At 38.7% G+C, this 17,520-nt stretch overlaps 2 protein-coding genes across 4 annotated transcripts; both read right to left on the reverse strand.

Annotated features, from left to right (window-relative positions):
• Positions 1 to 242: 242 nt before the first annotated feature.
• On the reverse strand, positions 243 to 13,614 carry LOC136236436 (uncharacterized). 3 transcript variants are annotated; one of them, XM_066026590.1, is made up of 3 exons: positions 13,517 to 13,578; positions 13,404 to 13,447; positions 243 to 2,768 (listed from the first exon to the last, which is right to left on the reverse strand). In XM_066026590.1, the coding sequence occupies exon 3, from the start codon at positions 2,761 to 2,763 to the stop codon at positions 340 to 342; it is 2,424 nt and encodes an 807-aa protein (XP_065882662.1). In that variant the 5' UTR covers positions 2,764 to 2,768; positions 13,404 to 13,447; positions 13,517 to 13,578; the 3' UTR covers positions 243 to 339. The 3 variants fall into 3 exon arrangements, with proteins under 3 accessions (XP_065882662.1, XP_065882661.1, XP_065882663.1); XM_066026589.1 differs by lacking the exon at positions 13,404 to 13,447 and having other exon boundaries at positions 13,517 to 13,614; XM_066026591.1 differs by lacking the exon at positions 13,404 to 13,447 and having other exon boundaries at positions 13,559 to 13,589.
• On the reverse strand, positions 5,266 to 7,823 carry LOC136236795 (uncharacterized). Its single transcript, XM_066027028.1, has one exon. It carries the CDS (start codon positions 7,821 to 7,823, stop codon positions 5,406 to 5,408), a length of 2,418 nt encoding a protein of 805 aa, XP_065883100.1. The 3' UTR covers positions 5,266 to 5,405.
• Positions 13,615 to 17,520: the final 3,906 nt, after the last annotated feature.

Raw genomic sequence — 17,520 nt, forward strand, 5'->3', positions numbered from 1 at the left:
CTACAGTATAATTGATCTTTAAAGTTATCAGTGGTGCACATCCCCACCTTATAAATTTGTTTGATGAAGTTTGTGGTAACTCTTTTGCCAAATTTTCCAGTAATAATTTTGCTTTTTCTTACCTAAATTTTTTCATGGTTATTTCAGCAAAATTTACATATGCCAAGCTTTCTTGCTTTGGGGCAGTGCACTGTATAAGACCAGTAAGTACATTCAGTTGATGGGATACTTCTACAGTTCAAAGCAATTTTTTCAGTCCTAAAACATAGCACCACAGCATACAGCAAAAAAACCTTAACACAATAAAGGTCCTACACAATAATGATTAGGTTCAACTAATCACAGCCCTAGAAGCTGTTTTCCCCAGGAGATAACATCATCATCAGATGGCAGCTTATCAACTATGCTACCAACATCATATCCAAGGGCCTGGTACTGGTGAAGAGTGAGGGTACTCTTACCACACTTTATTATGATAGTGCCATTAGCAGTGTAGAAATGGTTATTAGCTGTAAGTGGAACCAGACCTTTCAGATGTGAAGGATCGCATGACCCATATCTATACACATTAGAGCTGGTGATAACACAGGTGTTGTTGGTCCACACTTCATCCCATCCTGATGGCGACCCAGTCAGTGAGGCACCATCACTGTTTGCACAATATGGCTCAGAAAAAAAAGCTCCCAGATTAAAATAGTGTGCAGCATCTGGATAGACATAGAGGTTGTTCATTACCGTCTTGCTATGACCAAGATAATTCTTGTATCCACCATAGACCATAAAGTTATAAGTGTCAGTATAATAACAAGAACCATCATCATGATCAATAGGCCAAGTAGAGTGATAGTTGTTGATGAAGAAATTGTTAGTAATGTGATTCTCTAGTGGCATCAAAGAAGGAGATCCATCATTACTGCCCACCTCTGTCAAATATGGTTGTCTGTCCCAACTGTTGAATGGTCCATGGTCTCCTGTCTCTCGCACCATGTTGAACATCAAGTTGTTTTTAAGAAGATTTCCTCCTCCAAACCCATCATTGAAATTAACACCAGCTCTTGGTCCATTAAAGAATACATTACCAATTAGCTGAGTTTGACAGGCTACTGACTGCACATAAGCACAAACTTGTTTGCCATAAATACCAATCTCATGAACTAGGTTCCCTATTACTTGAGTGCCCCTTGGCTGGTTTCCATTTGTCCCATCTATAAGGTTAGATGTGCCCACTGCTACAATGGCATTATCTCCTACCCACACAAACTCGTTCCCTTCTATGACTGCATCTCGCACATAATTACTGAGAAACACTCCATTTCCTCCTGGAGAATCAAAAATACAATTCTGTACAAGAACATGTTCAGCTCCTTCAACAAACACTGCTCCTCCCCTGTGTACACTCCAGTCCCCACCACTGGGTACCTCGTAACTTGACATGTATGTTGTAGCAGAGTGAGCAAACACCAGATTTGCTATGGTAATATTAGTAACTGGTTTATCTTGTGATCCCATCACAGCAATCAACTGATCCAACACAGGACCCACACCCTCATCTGGTAAACTAGTTCCATTCTGTACAAAGTATAGGATCATGTGCTCACTGTCATAGTACCATTCTCCTGGAGAGTCCATCTCTTCAAAAATATTATCCACAAACCATTCTGCTCCATTGGATGCTCCTCTAGCTTCCTGGAATCCTCCTTTGCTCCATGTAAAGTTACGATTTGCTTCATCTCGTTTGTCAAGCTGAAATACCCATCCACCCCATCTTCCTCCCTGAAATGTATGCAGTTCTCCTGTACTGGGGTCACTCCATGTGCGATTAGTAAAGTCAACATCTGCTGGATACTGCATTCCTATAGGGACAGTATATGTGGCACCACCCCCTCCAGTAGGACTCCCAGTTCCCCAGTAAGATTCAGGAGGGTCAAAAACCGACACACTGCCACCTATTCCAAGGTTGAAGTAAGGAAAGTGAGTTCCATTGCGATATGGATTTTGTATCATGACAAGAGTTCCAGGTATTTTTTCACCTGGATACCACTTATCAGACTTCGGATAATACCCAGTTGGATCAGTGTGCAATCCCATTGTTTCTGGATTTCCATTAGGGTAACGAGCACGTACTACTCTACGACCTCCTATAAATAACTGAGTGAAAGGTGATGGAGATTGTTGAGATAGGTCAGTCATAAACATCTTTGCTTGAGGATATATTTTGCTAGTGTATGGCTTCCAGTCCAATTTGTACACTTCTCCACCACTAATTACTGGTGCTTCGTCTTTGTAACCTGCCAAAGTTAAGTAACTATCAGCAGCTTCTAACACAATAGTGTCTTGAAGGTAGTAGGTACCATTCCGCAGGTATATTGTAGTGGGAGACTTTACCATCTGGGATCGGAATAGTGTCAAGGCTTTCTCTATGCTTTTCACTGGATGTGACATGTCACCATTGTTATTATCATCACCATTTTTAGCATCAACAAATATTTCCACACCTTCTCTGTAGCTATCATAGTGGAATGGACGAGGCTCATACACTTTACCAGATTTGAGACTGACATTACAATTTTGGAGTTGTAGTGCATCATAAACTGCTTGGAAGGTTCCGTATTGTGGTAGAAGCTTCTTAGCATAACTCCAAGCAAGTGTACGCAGATCACAATCCATGTTGGCATCAATATTTACAGGACTTAGTCCTTCACCAGCACACAACATCAACCATGGGAACAGTGACAGTAGGCATAGAAGAATCCGTGCCAGCATGGTGTCTACACAACATATCAATACATAAGTACTGTACAGGAGGATATTATTAAGCTTCTGTGAAAGGTGCTGTATATATCTGTATTCAGTGGATTACTTATATAATTATATAGTAGTAGTACGTGAAGCACACCATACTAGAGGGATCAGAGGGAAAAACTCCCTCAGGAAAATTTTGAGACTTACTAATAATCTAGAAGCATTAGTAAGGTCATAGTAATGAAATAAGGAAGGTCACCTACACTGGCAGCTATTAAACTCACTTAAGTTACAGCTATACTATTAATTAGCTATGTGACTTGAATGTCCACTAGTATAGATGCTGGTGTAGGCAACTTTGTTCCATTACTATATATTTCTATGACTCCAGCCTATACTTGAATATAAAAACCCTAATTTCCCTATGCTTGTGTAAGGTAAAACCTTCATAAAAATCATTGTCTAGTAAACTTCAAGGGTGGATCTAGAAGCTGACTAGAGTAGGAGCACACTCAGGGAAAATGCAGGTGGTATATACATTGAGATGTTCTAATGTTGTAACTGTATCTACATTGGATGTATAGTATTGGTCTTAAGATTCATTGAGTAGTAACTAGTGACTCATTCAAATTTAAACAAATGGTATTGCAATAACTATACACTATTTGACTTGACTTTGTAACTGCTCTATTAGAGCAATTAAAATGTGATGGGTTTTTTGTGGTGTCTCAAGTGCTTATGTATGTGAATAGTTGAACCAGAAAAGGCACATGTTCCTGTGTCCCTTTTGTTCTCCTTACATCATGATGCTTACTGGTGTAATTTAATCACTGAAGGAGACCAAATGCTTCTGGTTTACACCAGAAGTCCACGCATTTTTGTGGGAAAGGAGTTATACGTAAGTACTAGTTCAATTAATGGCTACTAGCACTATTACACTAATACAAAATGGGGGAGTCAAAAATAAGATAAACAAGTGTAAGAAACATACAAGCTAGTAGGGATCATTGCGATAAAAAATGCTTAAGATTAATAGATTTGCACTTCAAGTTATGATCCCTCTTGTTTAAACACTTTTTATTGTAACGATTCCTACTAGCTTCATCCAAATTTTCCTTACACTTGCTTGTTTGACTATAATTCAACACCGGTGAGCTTTTGTAGCACTGCATCAAAAGAAAGAATGGTGCCAGAAACATGAGGTTATAGTTGTACAACAAAGCATGTGACCCTATGCCTTATAATTAAGCAATTGCAATGTATACTCATTTTGTAGTTTCAACTATGTACGGCCTGTTATACAGCTCTACGCATGGAGAACAACATGTGAGCTAGTCTACAACCAATCTGCCTACTTTGACTGTTTGAGGCATTGCATGAAAAGTATGGACAATTTTGTTTTATTCTTATGTGTTAGGCACTGCAATGTCATTGGTTTGCTACCGCAAATTGACACCACAGATGCGTTGTCAGCAAAAAAGAAATGGGGCATAAAGGAGGACAAAGACAAATCCATGCATCATGACATACATTTTATGTGCTACGGTATTAGTATTATGTAATAGGATGGATGGCTGTGGTATTCGAGATTAATAGTGCGAGCATTGTAAACAGGAAGGAGTAAAATAGTGCGAGGCGAAGCCGAGCACTATTTCCTTCCTGTTTACAATGCGAGAACTATTAATCCCAAATACCACAGACATCCGTCCTATTGCAAATTAATCCGACAACCATAGCAACTGTTACTAGGCAACAGAAATCCAAAACAATAACCACTGCAAAAGATCAATCACACTTAACAACCATTGCCTAGCAACCATTGCTATGGTATCAAAGTGGTGTTTACCTTAGCAACGGTTACTTAGCAACCGTTGCTAGGTAACCATGTGTTGCTGTGCCATGGGGCATCTATCACTATGGTAACACTAGTTGTCAAGTCGGACATTTACTTCTAATAGAAACACACCATGCTATTTAAGCTAATCAAATTAGTATTACAGGTTTTTGTCAAGGGACCTTGACAAACAAGTGTAATACTAATTCTATTGGCTAATCGCTTGACGTATTTCAAAATAATACGTCAAGGAGCTATTGAGAGTATTATACTGTAACACATTCACTTGTTGGATTATGCCAAAAATACACCTGTTGGACTGAAGTGATGTCTAATAGCGAAATATCAAGTCTGCATACACATTAGCTGTTATTGAGGTACAGTTTTCTGATGGCATCAGTTACTCAGTTAGTCAGCCAGAAAATTCTCTTAAACTTTGTAGCAACATGTTGAAAACGTTTTGGATCATACTGAAGGCACGTTATACTAACCAATATTGCCAAGGTGCTGTGAAGATATTGTGAGGCTGGGTACAACTTTCAGGAACCCTAGGCCTACATTTGGTACTGTATGACAACTGCAAACTTTAGAGAGTTAATGATTTTGGCCACATTTATACACACATGAACTTATGACATGTGCGCAACATGCACAGTTGTTGAATCTTCTTGGACTTTTATGTCTTATTGCAAGCTAGTAATATCAATGCATTTGACATACAAATAAAGATCTAATAGGTAAATTGTGCTACATTATTCAAACTTTAATCTCTAAACAGTGGTCTTGGCTACAACTACAAAATTAATACTCATAAGTTTAACTAAACAAGTCAGAGTCCAAGGAGCAGTTTTCCCCAGGAGACAATGTCCTTATTGGATGGCAACATACCAACTGTGCTGCCAATATCATATCCAAGAGATTGATATTGTTGAAGGGTAAGCGTAGTGTCCTTACCACACTGTATGACAACCTTGCCATTAGCTGTATAAAAATGATTGTAAGCAGTAAATGGAACTAAGTCCATCAAATGTGAGGGATTGCATGCTCCGTTGCTGTAAACATTAGAGCTGGTGATGACACAGGTGTTGTTGGCCCACACTTCATTCCATCCTGATGGTAGCTCAGTCAATGAAGCCCCGTCACTATTCTGACAAAATGGTTTCGAAAAAAATGACCCGAGTTTGTAATAGTGTGCAGCATCCGGGTAGATATAGATGTTGTCGGTAACTGTTTTGCTGTGACCAAGGTAATTTTTATAGCCACCATAGACAAGGAAGTTATAAGTGTCAGTATAGTAACAAGAACCATCATCATGATCAATAGGCCAAGTAGAGTGGTAGTTGTTGATGAAGAAATTGTTAAAGATGTAGTTCTCTGCTGGGGTTAAAGAAGGAAGTCCATCCACCTTAGTCAAATATGGTTGTCTGTCCCAACTGTTAAATGGTCCGTGGTCTCCTGTCTCTCGCACCATATTAAATATTAAGTTATTTTTAAGCACATTTCCTCCTCCAAATCCATCATTGAAGTTAACACCAGCTCTTGGTCCATTGAAGAATACATTACCAATTAACTGAGTTTGACAGGCTACTGACTGCACATAAGCACAAACTTGTTTGCCATAAATACCAATTTCATGAACTAGGTTCCCTATTACTTGAGTGCCCCTTGGCTGGTTTCCATTTGTCCCATCAATAAGTTCAGCTGTACCCACAGCTACAATTGCATTATCTCCCACCCACACAAATTCATTCCCTTCTATGACTGCATCTCGCACATAATTACTGAGAAATACTCCATTTCCTCCTGGAGAGTCAAAAATACAATTCTGTACAAGAACATGTTCAGCTCCTTTAACAAAGACTACTCCTCCCCTATGTACACTCCAGTCCCCACCACTGGGTACCTCGTAACTTGACATGTATGTTGTAGCAGAGTGAGCAAACACCAGATTTGCTATGGTAATATTAGTAACTGGTTTATCTTGTGATCCCATCACAGCAATCAATTGATCCAACATAGGACCCACACCCTCATCTGGTAAACTAGTCCCATTCTGTACAAAGTATAGGATCATGTGATCACTGTCATAGTACCATTCTCCTGGGGAATCCAACTCTTCAAAAATATTATCCACAAACCATTCTGCTCCAAAAAATGCTCCTCTAGCTTCTTGGAATCCTCCTTTGCTCCAAGTCAAGTTACGATTTGCTTTATCCCGCTCATCAATCTGGAATACCCATCCACCCCACCTGTACCCTTGAAATGTATGCAGTTCCCCTGTTCTGGGGTCACTCCATGTACGATTCACAAAGTCAACATCTAATGGATACTGCAATCCTACAGGGACAGCATATGTAGCGCCACCCCCTCCAGCAGGTTTGGCAGTTCCCCAGTAAGATTCAGGAGGGTCAAACACTGACACACTACCACCTATTCCAATAGAAAAGTAAGGAAAGTGAGTTCCATTGCGATTTGGATACTCCATCATAAGTAGGGTCCCAGGAATGGCTTCAGTTGGATACCACTGGTCAGATTTCGGATAATAGCCAGTTGGATCAGTGTGCAATCCCATTGTTTCTGGATTACCATTAGGATAACGTGCACGTACTGCTCTACGACCTCCAATAAATAACTGAGTGAAAGGTGATGGAGATTGTTGAGATAGGTCAGTCATAAATATCTTTGTTTGAGGATATAATTTGCTAGTGTATGGCTTCCAATCAAACTTGTACACTTTTCCACCACTAATTACTGGTGCCTCATCTTTGTAGCCGGCCAAAGTCAAGTAACTATCAGTAGCTTCTAACACAATAGTGTCTTGAAGGTAGTAGGTACCATTCCGCAGGTATATTGTAGTGGGAGATTTTACCATCTGGGATCGGAATAGTATCAAGGCTTTCTCTATGCTTTTCACTGGATGTAACATGTCACCATTGTTATTATCATCACCATTTTTAGCATCAACAAATATTTCTACACCTTCTCTGTAGCTATCATAGTGGAATGGACGAGGCTCATACACTTCACCAGATTTGAGACTGACATTACAATTTTGGAGTTGTAGTGCATCATAAACTGCTTGGAAGGTTCCGTATTGTGGTAGAAGCTTCTTAGCATAACTCCAAGCAAGTGTACGTATGTCACAATCTGTATTGGCATCAATATTAACAGGACTTAGTCCTTCACCAGCACACAATGTCAACAAAGGAAGTAGTAATAGAAGGGGCACAACAAATTGTGTTGACATGGCTATAATACACAAAAAAACCAAATACAATGTATAAAAACTAACTAACATTACAAGTTTATAGTTTGAAAAAATTGAAATACTATTCTTAACGCACTACACTTAAGTCAGCCATCATTGTTAAAAGCTGTCCCTACTTATAGCAAGAAACACAATAGGAATTGCAAAAACATGCAGCAGAGCCCAGCTCAGAGTACCACACAATAATGACAACTATGCTTTTGTGTGTCTTCTTTGTGTATTTTGTTTGTTGTGTGAGAATGGGCTTCCTGTAGATGTGATCATGATCTGCTGCATAATACTGAGTTATGTGTCTAGCAGCCATCTTGAAACAATAGAAAATTTCTAACTACTTTGCTGTCTTTAGCTATAAAATTTATTCAGGGCAAATTCAGGGCCTGCACAGAACAACCTCCTAGCAATCAACGTAATTTAACATATAATTTTGAATATACGACGTTCATGATCAACCAGCCAAAGGGAGACACAGGCTTGATTTCTTCCCTGTTACTTAGGCCCGAGATATGACCCTTTCCTTAATGCAGGAGCTACAATGGATACGTTATGGGCTTAACTTTGTTCACATTTGCACTTCCATGTAGCCGCTAATTTATGGGTAGTGAATCAATGGCTTTTGGTGCTTGTACTATCATGTTTATAATAGATATCATCTGTATATGTATGCTATGTCATGCCATGCCATGCCCATTCTTTCCTTTATATACATGTGCAGATTCACCAGTCATTACAGTAGGTAAATATGAAAGTGTATATACAAAAACAATTGGAATTGGAATTCGAGCAAGGATCATAGTAATAAAACAAGGTAGGTTGCCTCACTACACACATTTAACCCCATTTCAGTCATGGCTATATGTAGGGCACATATATAGGCGACCTCCCTCATTATTTCTACTATCTGTAGTTGAAATTAAAATTCCTACCTTTACATTGAATTTGTGCAATAACAGTCATTATGTGCACTTCACTGTAATGGTAGCTAGGACTCTCCAAGTACATTAATAAGGCAGTGATGAGCTTATGCTCCTTTAATTGGACAGTTAATTAGAACATGATTCTAGGCCAAACTAAGCTGGTTTGTTAATCCCATTTCCAACATTTTAAAAATGTGACCAGATTTTACAAAACCAATCCAAATCGCACATCAGGCAAAATCAAACTAACACCACCAGTGGATAGCTACACTATCATACTAGTTTTGACCCTCAGTACTACTCAAACTACTCGAGGCTGGTTTTAACAGACGTTTTTTCTGGGTGGTATGGAGTGCTCAAATGGCGGTTTCAGGCCTTGTGAAGGACCTGGCTTGGCAAGAATCAGTGGTTTACTGGTGGACAACCTTATCATGTTGGCCAGATGTTTTCTCTGTTAATTTTGCTACATATCAGCCACTAAGGAGCCAGCACAGCCCTGTAATCTCGTATCTGGACTCCAATCGTGGTCTACCTCCATTTTGAGGTCTATCTCTTTCCCTCCCCGTCACCGCTTTGTGAGCACTCGTGATACTACTTCGCTCGTCCAACTGCTCAGATTTTCTATCTTATTTGGTGGGAAACTCTACAAGCAGCTACAAGTACTGGACGTGGCCTGAAAGGTAACAGATTGATGCATCTTTTGTGTGAAGTTCATACGCGTGCTTGCTATCCTTGGAGAGTTATGCTGGCTTCAATTCTTTAAAACTGTTTATCTCGAAACTTCTAATGTGCGATTTGGATCGTTTTTCCAAAATCCAGTCACAAATGATGTATTTAGGCAGCTATTATTGAGCAAAATACTAAATAATAAATACAATGAAAAATTTGCAAAGATTTCCATGAGGTAGAAATAGCCTAAATTATAATCAAAATTTTTTGGCGCTTTCATTAAAGCATGTGGGCAGAAATAAGAATCTACTTGAATTGACCCTATATAACAACAAGCAATCCCTCATCTATGTATAGCTGCATGCAGAGTAGTGGCGACTTTTCTTGTTTCATTATTTTTTTACTCAAATGAAATTTCTAATTTTTGAATGTCCACTATATAGGTACACATGTACAACTTTTCTAGCTTGTTTCACTACTTTTAATTTCTATGGCCTTACTCAAAAGTAAAATTCCTACTGTATTTGTTTGTTGTTTTAATTATGACTGGTGAACCCATGTATACTGCATCAAAGGAAAGGACAAACATATATGTAAAACAAGTTTTGCATCTGAGCAGGTGCTTGGAATATTAATTACTGAAAGCAAAGAGGTCGTTCCACTTTATTTTCAGCTATGTCCCGCCATTACACAGCACAACAAAGTTAATGAACAATACAAGAAGCACCACTGTAATTGATCCATTCACTACAGAAATTACAGACCGTTTCCATTATAAATGTGATTGTCAGTACAAGGAAGCCAATTCGTGCTACAAGTGAATCAAAAACCAATGTGGTATTGGAGACAAAAATGGGACACAAAGAGAACAAAGGTAACTTCATAATGCATCCATTGTATGGCTGCTGCTATAGGTAAAAGGCACATCTCAGGGTTAAGTGACAGCAAACGGCAAATAAATCAAGCCAGTAGTATTACTCATAGTTGAGTTATGCTTGGCTGAAGGCATCAGTAAGTCAGTTAGTCCGACAGATTGTAGAAAATAGAAATAAATATTGGAAATGTTTATAGAGGTTTTCAGAAGAATCTGAAAACATGTATATTTATGGGACGCCATTACATCTGACGTTATGTCATGTCTGCTTCAGCAATGGTTGTTAGAGACTTTTAAAGAAACAGTGAAGGATGGATGTTTTTTAGTATGATTATCCAGCACTATATTTGAAGAAAACTGTGCAAATCGGTTACTGAACGAATATGTTGTTAATCCCTATATACCTATATTGTCTGTGCAGTATTGCTACTTAAAGCTGCTTAACTGTGGCTGGTGGGGAGAATTTTGCATTTAGCCAAAAACTTCTTGGCAAGTGAAGCATACTTAGTTACTGCTGGACATTTTAACACAGTTTTCAGTGCCAAAGAAATGTCACAAAAATCTTACCAATATATAAATAGTGCAAGTTACATACAGCATAAGGAGACATTTTTAGAGTCATTTTAGAGTCGCAAAGAAGTGGTCCCCAAACTATCCTATTAAAATACACACTACAAACGTTTGTTATACTTCCTGTTACCATTTACATATGTTTCCACAACATTCCTTAGCATGGAAGCACTTGGTATGTGGTTAACGCCATGATTGTTAGGTGCTTAACCACAAATGTAATGTAATTACCAATCACTCACTGCATGCATGATGCTATTGTCTCTATTATGTGTGACATTTATTTATTTATTTATTTATTTATTAAGGCTTTATAGCACAAGTGCTGAAGGTCTGTAGGACACCTGGTCCTACAGCCTGTGTAAAGTTGGTACAGAAAGTGTGTTTGAAAAGGTGGAGAAAGGAGAATAAATCCATGACTGGACCTAGGCAGCCTTGAACCTGCAGTCATCCGATTAACGCTCGAACGTTTACAGGAATCTGCCGGGTGGGCATTGTGATAGTGAGCTGGCTGAGTGAGTGAGTGAGTGCATAGATATTTGAGTACAGGGATTAGAAAACGAGCGTGCACCCAGAAACACTCCGCCTTTGGTGAATTCATGAGGCCAAAATTAGTGTCTTCTGCTCTGGACTACTTTCTACAAGCATGGAGTATTTCATGACAATCTCTTAATGTTTTACATGTACTAGGCAAACTCGTATTGTAAGTCTTGTGAGTTTTTGCCGCCATCAATCATTTTAATCTCGGTTGACACGATTTTTTTGTCTATTTTTGTTGATGGTAAGTTTACTTTCGACTGGCAAACAATGCCACAATAACCCTGAAGTAACATAGTTTTGCATGGTGTACTTCATTTTATTATTCCACCTGGTTAATGCCCTTTGGCAGTCTCATCTCGATTCCTTAAAATACTACTCCATGATTTATCGACTTCAACACAAGCGCTGTTATGCGAGAAGCATCTTTCAATGGTACCGGCTATGCAAAACTTCATAGTATTGCAAAGACTTCAGTACCATTTCCCCAGTGGAACTAGACTTCTGTTCTTCATAATAGGTAGACAAAAAATGGAGGTACCCATTGATGATCGAAATCATAAATGGCGGTAAAAACCACCCAAGACAATTAAACAACAGAAGCCAGAAGCATTAAAAGACACGTATATCAACTACAATACCACAAGGTGGTTGAAATCAACTGTAAGACAACTAAACCACAAACTGCCATCCTGTCTGCATGGATTTAATCAATACCAAGGAGTGCTTCAACCGCAATCAATGGTAGATATACATGGCGCGCGCTTAGTTGCCTATCCCTTCTCTCAAAAATCTATGGTGAGTGCTACATGTGTGATCATCATTACAAGTGGATTTTAAAAATTGCACTATTTTTTTGTTCTATTTCAAAACAAAAGCCCACCATTTTTGATATTAGGTGCCACCACCACAGCACAAAAGGGGAAAAAATGCACATAGATCTTATGTGATGCTTCAATGAGCTGATAGGAGACTCCACACCCCATCCGGCTCATGCACCCGAGATGCAGTATGACACTGAAGTTTCTTCATGACTAATTATTGTGCCATTAATTTGTATACAGTATTTTTATACTGAAGCAGTCTCCCTTTAAAAAGAAAAAATGCATATCAATTAATTTGTCACAGGTCAAATTACTGTAATATAACACCCGGTCTGGTGTGTCCTCAGTGCCGCATTTACACTAGTCTCGCGTAGCCAGACCCTTTTCTTTCTTTTGTGTGGGGGCAGGAAAGAAAAGGGTCTAGTGAACATAGTATAGCATCGTCGTTGGGCTATCCCGAGATTGTGGGGATTCTACTGTGCAGCTTCCGGATTGTTGATTGGCACAAATGACATAATTTGCTAATATTTGCATCCTGTTACCATAGCTACTACTGAAATATCTATGGTAACAGGATGCAAATGCAGCAGATCACGTCATTTGCACCCACAAACAATCCGGAAGCTGCGCAGTAGAATCCCCACAATCTCGGGATAGCCCAACGACGATGTTCTATGTTCACCAGACCCTTTTCTTTCCCCGCCCCTACACAAAAGAAAGAAAAGTGTCTGGCTACGCGAGACTACATTTACACAACAACTGGTCTGCAGCAGCCAAGCGGTTCCGTCGCTAGAGACCGCAGGATTATCGCGACCTCGATTACAGCAAGATATAGCATATGGCAGTCGGTACACTGAGTAGATTGCAGACTGATTCTTGAAAAAAGTATGCCGTACCGTGAGTGTTTCCGTAAGGCTCCTTGTGAGGAAATTTTATTGTGCTTGCCACGGATCCAACAGCAATTGAACCACACTAATCTCTTTCCTCAATCCGGCTGATCCGCGGCATCGCTACAAATAGTTTTCTAGCCCGGCCACGGAAGGTTTACGGCACGGCCAAGAGTAGGTGGTACTCATATAGGCATATTTGCCTTTTGTATTCACCTTAAACTAATAAAAATAAATAAATCAGAGAAATTTCAACAATTCTGTAATCGACTGTAGCTACTCACATGACTGTTGAGTCACGCGCGTAATCAAGGGTGTGAAACTTGAGCTAAGTGATAGTGTTAAACAACATTCAAACACAATGGACATGCACTCGAAAACATTAAATTATACTGACCTCTCGGTTGTTCAGTGCAATAAATCGTTCAATGGATTTTACCTGAGCTTTATTTAGTCCAGCTTCTCTAACTTTCTACCACAATCACGTGATTAATTTTAGCAGATGGGCGCGCGTTAACATATAAGCGCCCCATATTAACTAGTCTGGCAGCAAGGGGCCACTCACGCTATGAAATTTCGTACAACCAAACAGAAATTAATTTCGAAATTTGAAATGAAATCAGAAATTGACTTTTTCATTAGCGCGCCCCCCCGTTATCGTAACATTATCTGTATTCCCCATGTTTGTGCTAGCCATTACCCCGGCCAGTACACAGCACCTTCGTACGCACTAAGCGCCTCTAAAAATAATTATCGTGTTGCAGTTGTTTAAGATATTCAGAGCCTTTAACACAGCTTAAGACCTCACAACCATCTGAAAAGACCAAAATGGTAAAAATCAACAGTGAGACACTACCAAGAGGTGATTATTTGCTGCTTCAAAAATGCAGCACTGCGGAACTAGAGAATCTGGCTCTCCCCCAACCACTTACAACTTCGTATGTTTGTGCCCCTCCCCTTGCCAACTCCTGGATCCGCCCCTGTATAGGTACTTCATGCAGTATACGTACATATGTAGAATTATATAGAGTCATAAATGAGGTTATCAGGGGCGGATCCAGAGTTTGGAAAGAGGGGGGGCACCTTTCTGGAAAAACAGTTGAAGACCAAAAAAACTTGCTGAAAACCAGTTGAAGACCAAAAAAAAAAAAAAAAAAGGTCACAGCAATAATAGCTAGTTATCCTTACCAAATATATCACGTCTGTTATGTAAAATAAAATCCTATTTATAGCTTCATAGGTAAGCTACACTGCCTCATGAACATTGTGACTGCTTTATTAGAGTAATTGACTGCTCTATTAGAGTATCTCGATCTTGTATGCAATTTCTTGAAGGGGGGGGGGGGGGGGGCATTTGCCCCAAATGCCCCATCCTGGATCCGCCACTGGTTATATACTTCCTTATAATTATCGTAAATCATAATAACAACCACAAAATTAAGCCTATTCTCATTATATAATTATAAAGACATGCTGCTTATGTCAGCACAGAGTGGTATGACTGTCACAAGTGCATGCTCAGTGCTGGATGTAAAATTAAAAGAATTCTACATAGCTAGCTTCAGTTTTTTCTCAATCTCATTTATAAATACACTGTTAAAGTTGGGTATTCTCAAACACCCATGTTGCTGTGTTACCTAAACACCCACACCTGTTATGGTGTAGTAGGAACACCTTTAGGTGCTTGCACTGCACTAATTCAATTTGAACACTTCTTGGTGTTTTTCAAGACCTTTTGGTATTAAGTACATCAGGTTTAGTTAATAAAATTAACACAATTCGGTCCCACATTTAAGTTTATAAGTCAATAAGAGCATACAGGCTAGCGTTTACAAGCAAAAATATCTTCCAGCATCACACATACATTAAATCATATACAATGAAGAAGGCAAAACAATGGAAGACATATAGCATGTGACTCTACCACTGATGTATCTCATGCACATGCATAGCAATAGGTGTTAATAACAATGTGATGGCATTATCATGTACCTGTGCACTGTATTATTTCTTGTGACAACCACTCATGCAGTAATTCATTTCAGAGCCTTTTAAAATGTAACCCACAGTCGAAAGTTATGCTTATTGGTTATAAATGCAAACTGAAAATCATAAGAGATAGGAAGTTGATGATACTGAATGTATGTATTACTATCATATCGATATCCATGTTTCTTGTATGTTCTTTGTGTCAATGATATGATGATGTTTGAAGTTGTTTGGTGAAAACTGAATGTGATTGGCTGTATAACAAAGGAAACGGTCCATTTCCATTTTCTTTTACTAAATATCTTCTACACCCCATGGGTGTTATTGAAGTACTCTGTGGGTGTATATGGGTGTTATTGAAGTACTCTATGGGTGTAACAGAACACCCTCAGAGGAGCCTGGTGTAAATGGCAGCTATAGCACCCCAAAAGGTATTTTACAAACACCCTTTTTAACAGTGTAGCCAATTTAAGCTAACAGCCCATGCACTTCCCTAGGTGAAAGCTACCATACACAGATACAAAATCCAGTATAGCTAACTTTATATAGCTTACATACCTCTTGAATGAATGTTAGCTACTAAAGCTGAAAACAAATCAGTTGCTCCTTGTGCGGTCCACTGAAATCTGCTATGCCTATAAAGACTGAAATTTGAGTTCTGAAGCAGTAAAAATTGAAGACAATACAGAATTGTGGTTTCTAAGATGCCTTATACGTACAACACTTAAATGATTTCTGTTATGTGACAATTTCACAGCTAGTTTGACTTTGGTTTAAAGTGAATTTGTCTCGGAATTTGTATAAATGCTAGTAAAATGTGTATATTTTCATGAGTTTCTTGACCTAACATAAAGTTTAGTAGCTATTTTAATCAGAAGTATGGCTGGCTCCTCCACAAGGTGAGGGATGGGGGGGCATTTGCCCCAAATGCCCCATCCTGGATCCGCCATTGCTATATATATATATTCATTTGGTGTTTTCATTAATTTAATGGTACTGCATGTGAAACCTTTGTGTATGCACGCAAGTAGTGTATAAACATTAATTTTTAGTCCTGCAGTAACTAACTCTGCCGGGTGATCTCAGTAAAAGTACAAGGGGATGACCAGGGTGTACAGCATATTTAATATCATGCCTAGAAAATGGAATTTTGACTGAGTTTCCAGTGGTTAGAAAAAGAAGATTGACAAGTAATATGAGAACACAGGTGACGTTATTTATATGTCCAGTCTGTTTACAAGACGATGGAGGAACAATGGTGTTTTGTGAGCAATGTCAAGAATGTTTTCACCAAGACAAATACATATCTCCAAAATTATAATGATGAAGTTAATGAAGATGCTGACTGGTTCTGTGAACAATGTAGACAATAATGTATTGTATATATAGCTAATGCTGTTTGTCACTTACCTGCATGCACTGTTGTCTGTTACTGCCTGGATTTACATAATTGCAACACAAAAAGGTAGTATTAAGTTTATTTGAAATTTCAGAAAGTAATTTTGAAATTTCAAGCTCAAACCTTGAAATTCTTACGAAAATCTGAGAAATTTCAAATTTCGTATGCAATTTTGAGCGTGAGTGGCCCCTTGTCTGGCAGCACCCACCCCTTCGCATGGACACCGCCAGGCTAATAAGTGGCATGGTAAACTACAAGAAACCATTATAGTCAAACCTCTCTAATCCGACACCTGTGTAATCCAGAATCCTCTCTAATCCAACCAAAATGTTATTTACCAACACTTTTTGTATAGAAAACAACCTCTGTAATCTGAAACCTCTGTACTCTGTAATCCGACATAAAATTTGATTCCCTAGACTTGGAAATACATTGTTTTCGACCTTTGTAATCCAACAGAGAATAATAGCGACATTAAAAACAATCACAGAAAATAATTTTTAAGCAACCAAAGTATTTAATTGGTTGACAGTAATAGAAAAAAAGTTGTAATAATTGCAAATTCTAAAATTAATTTTTAGCACGTGATTGTCCTGAATGGAACACTTCATTATAATTTAGTTAATGTTTATGTGTTCGTCTTGTATGCTATTTGGTTCATTTTTGTACTCTTCCTTGCCATGCATGTTTGTACTGTGTACCGGTATTTTGCACGTATAGTCACATGTGTCCGAGGCAGGTACTTGTAATTGTGTGTTTTGAACATCTTATACAGTCAAACCTCTCTAATCTGATGCTCAATGGGAGTCATAAATTTTGTTGGATTAAGGAGGTTGTTGGATTATCAAGTCACCTCTGTAATCCGACATTGTACAATATCTAGATTATGCAGGTAAAATGGACCACACAATGTTTTAATCATGAATATACGTTGTGATGAAGAGATAGCTTTCTGAGCAGCTTTGCTTAAAATGGATTTACAAGTTGCTACAGACTGTTCAATTGTAGCTTGC

Source organism: Dysidea avara, chromosome 10, assembly GCF_963678975.1.
Source record: "Dysidea avara chromosome 10, odDysAvar1.4, whole genome shotgun sequence".
Lineage (NCBI taxonomy): Eukaryota > Metazoa > Porifera > Demospongiae > Dictyoceratida > Dysideidae > Dysidea > Dysidea avara.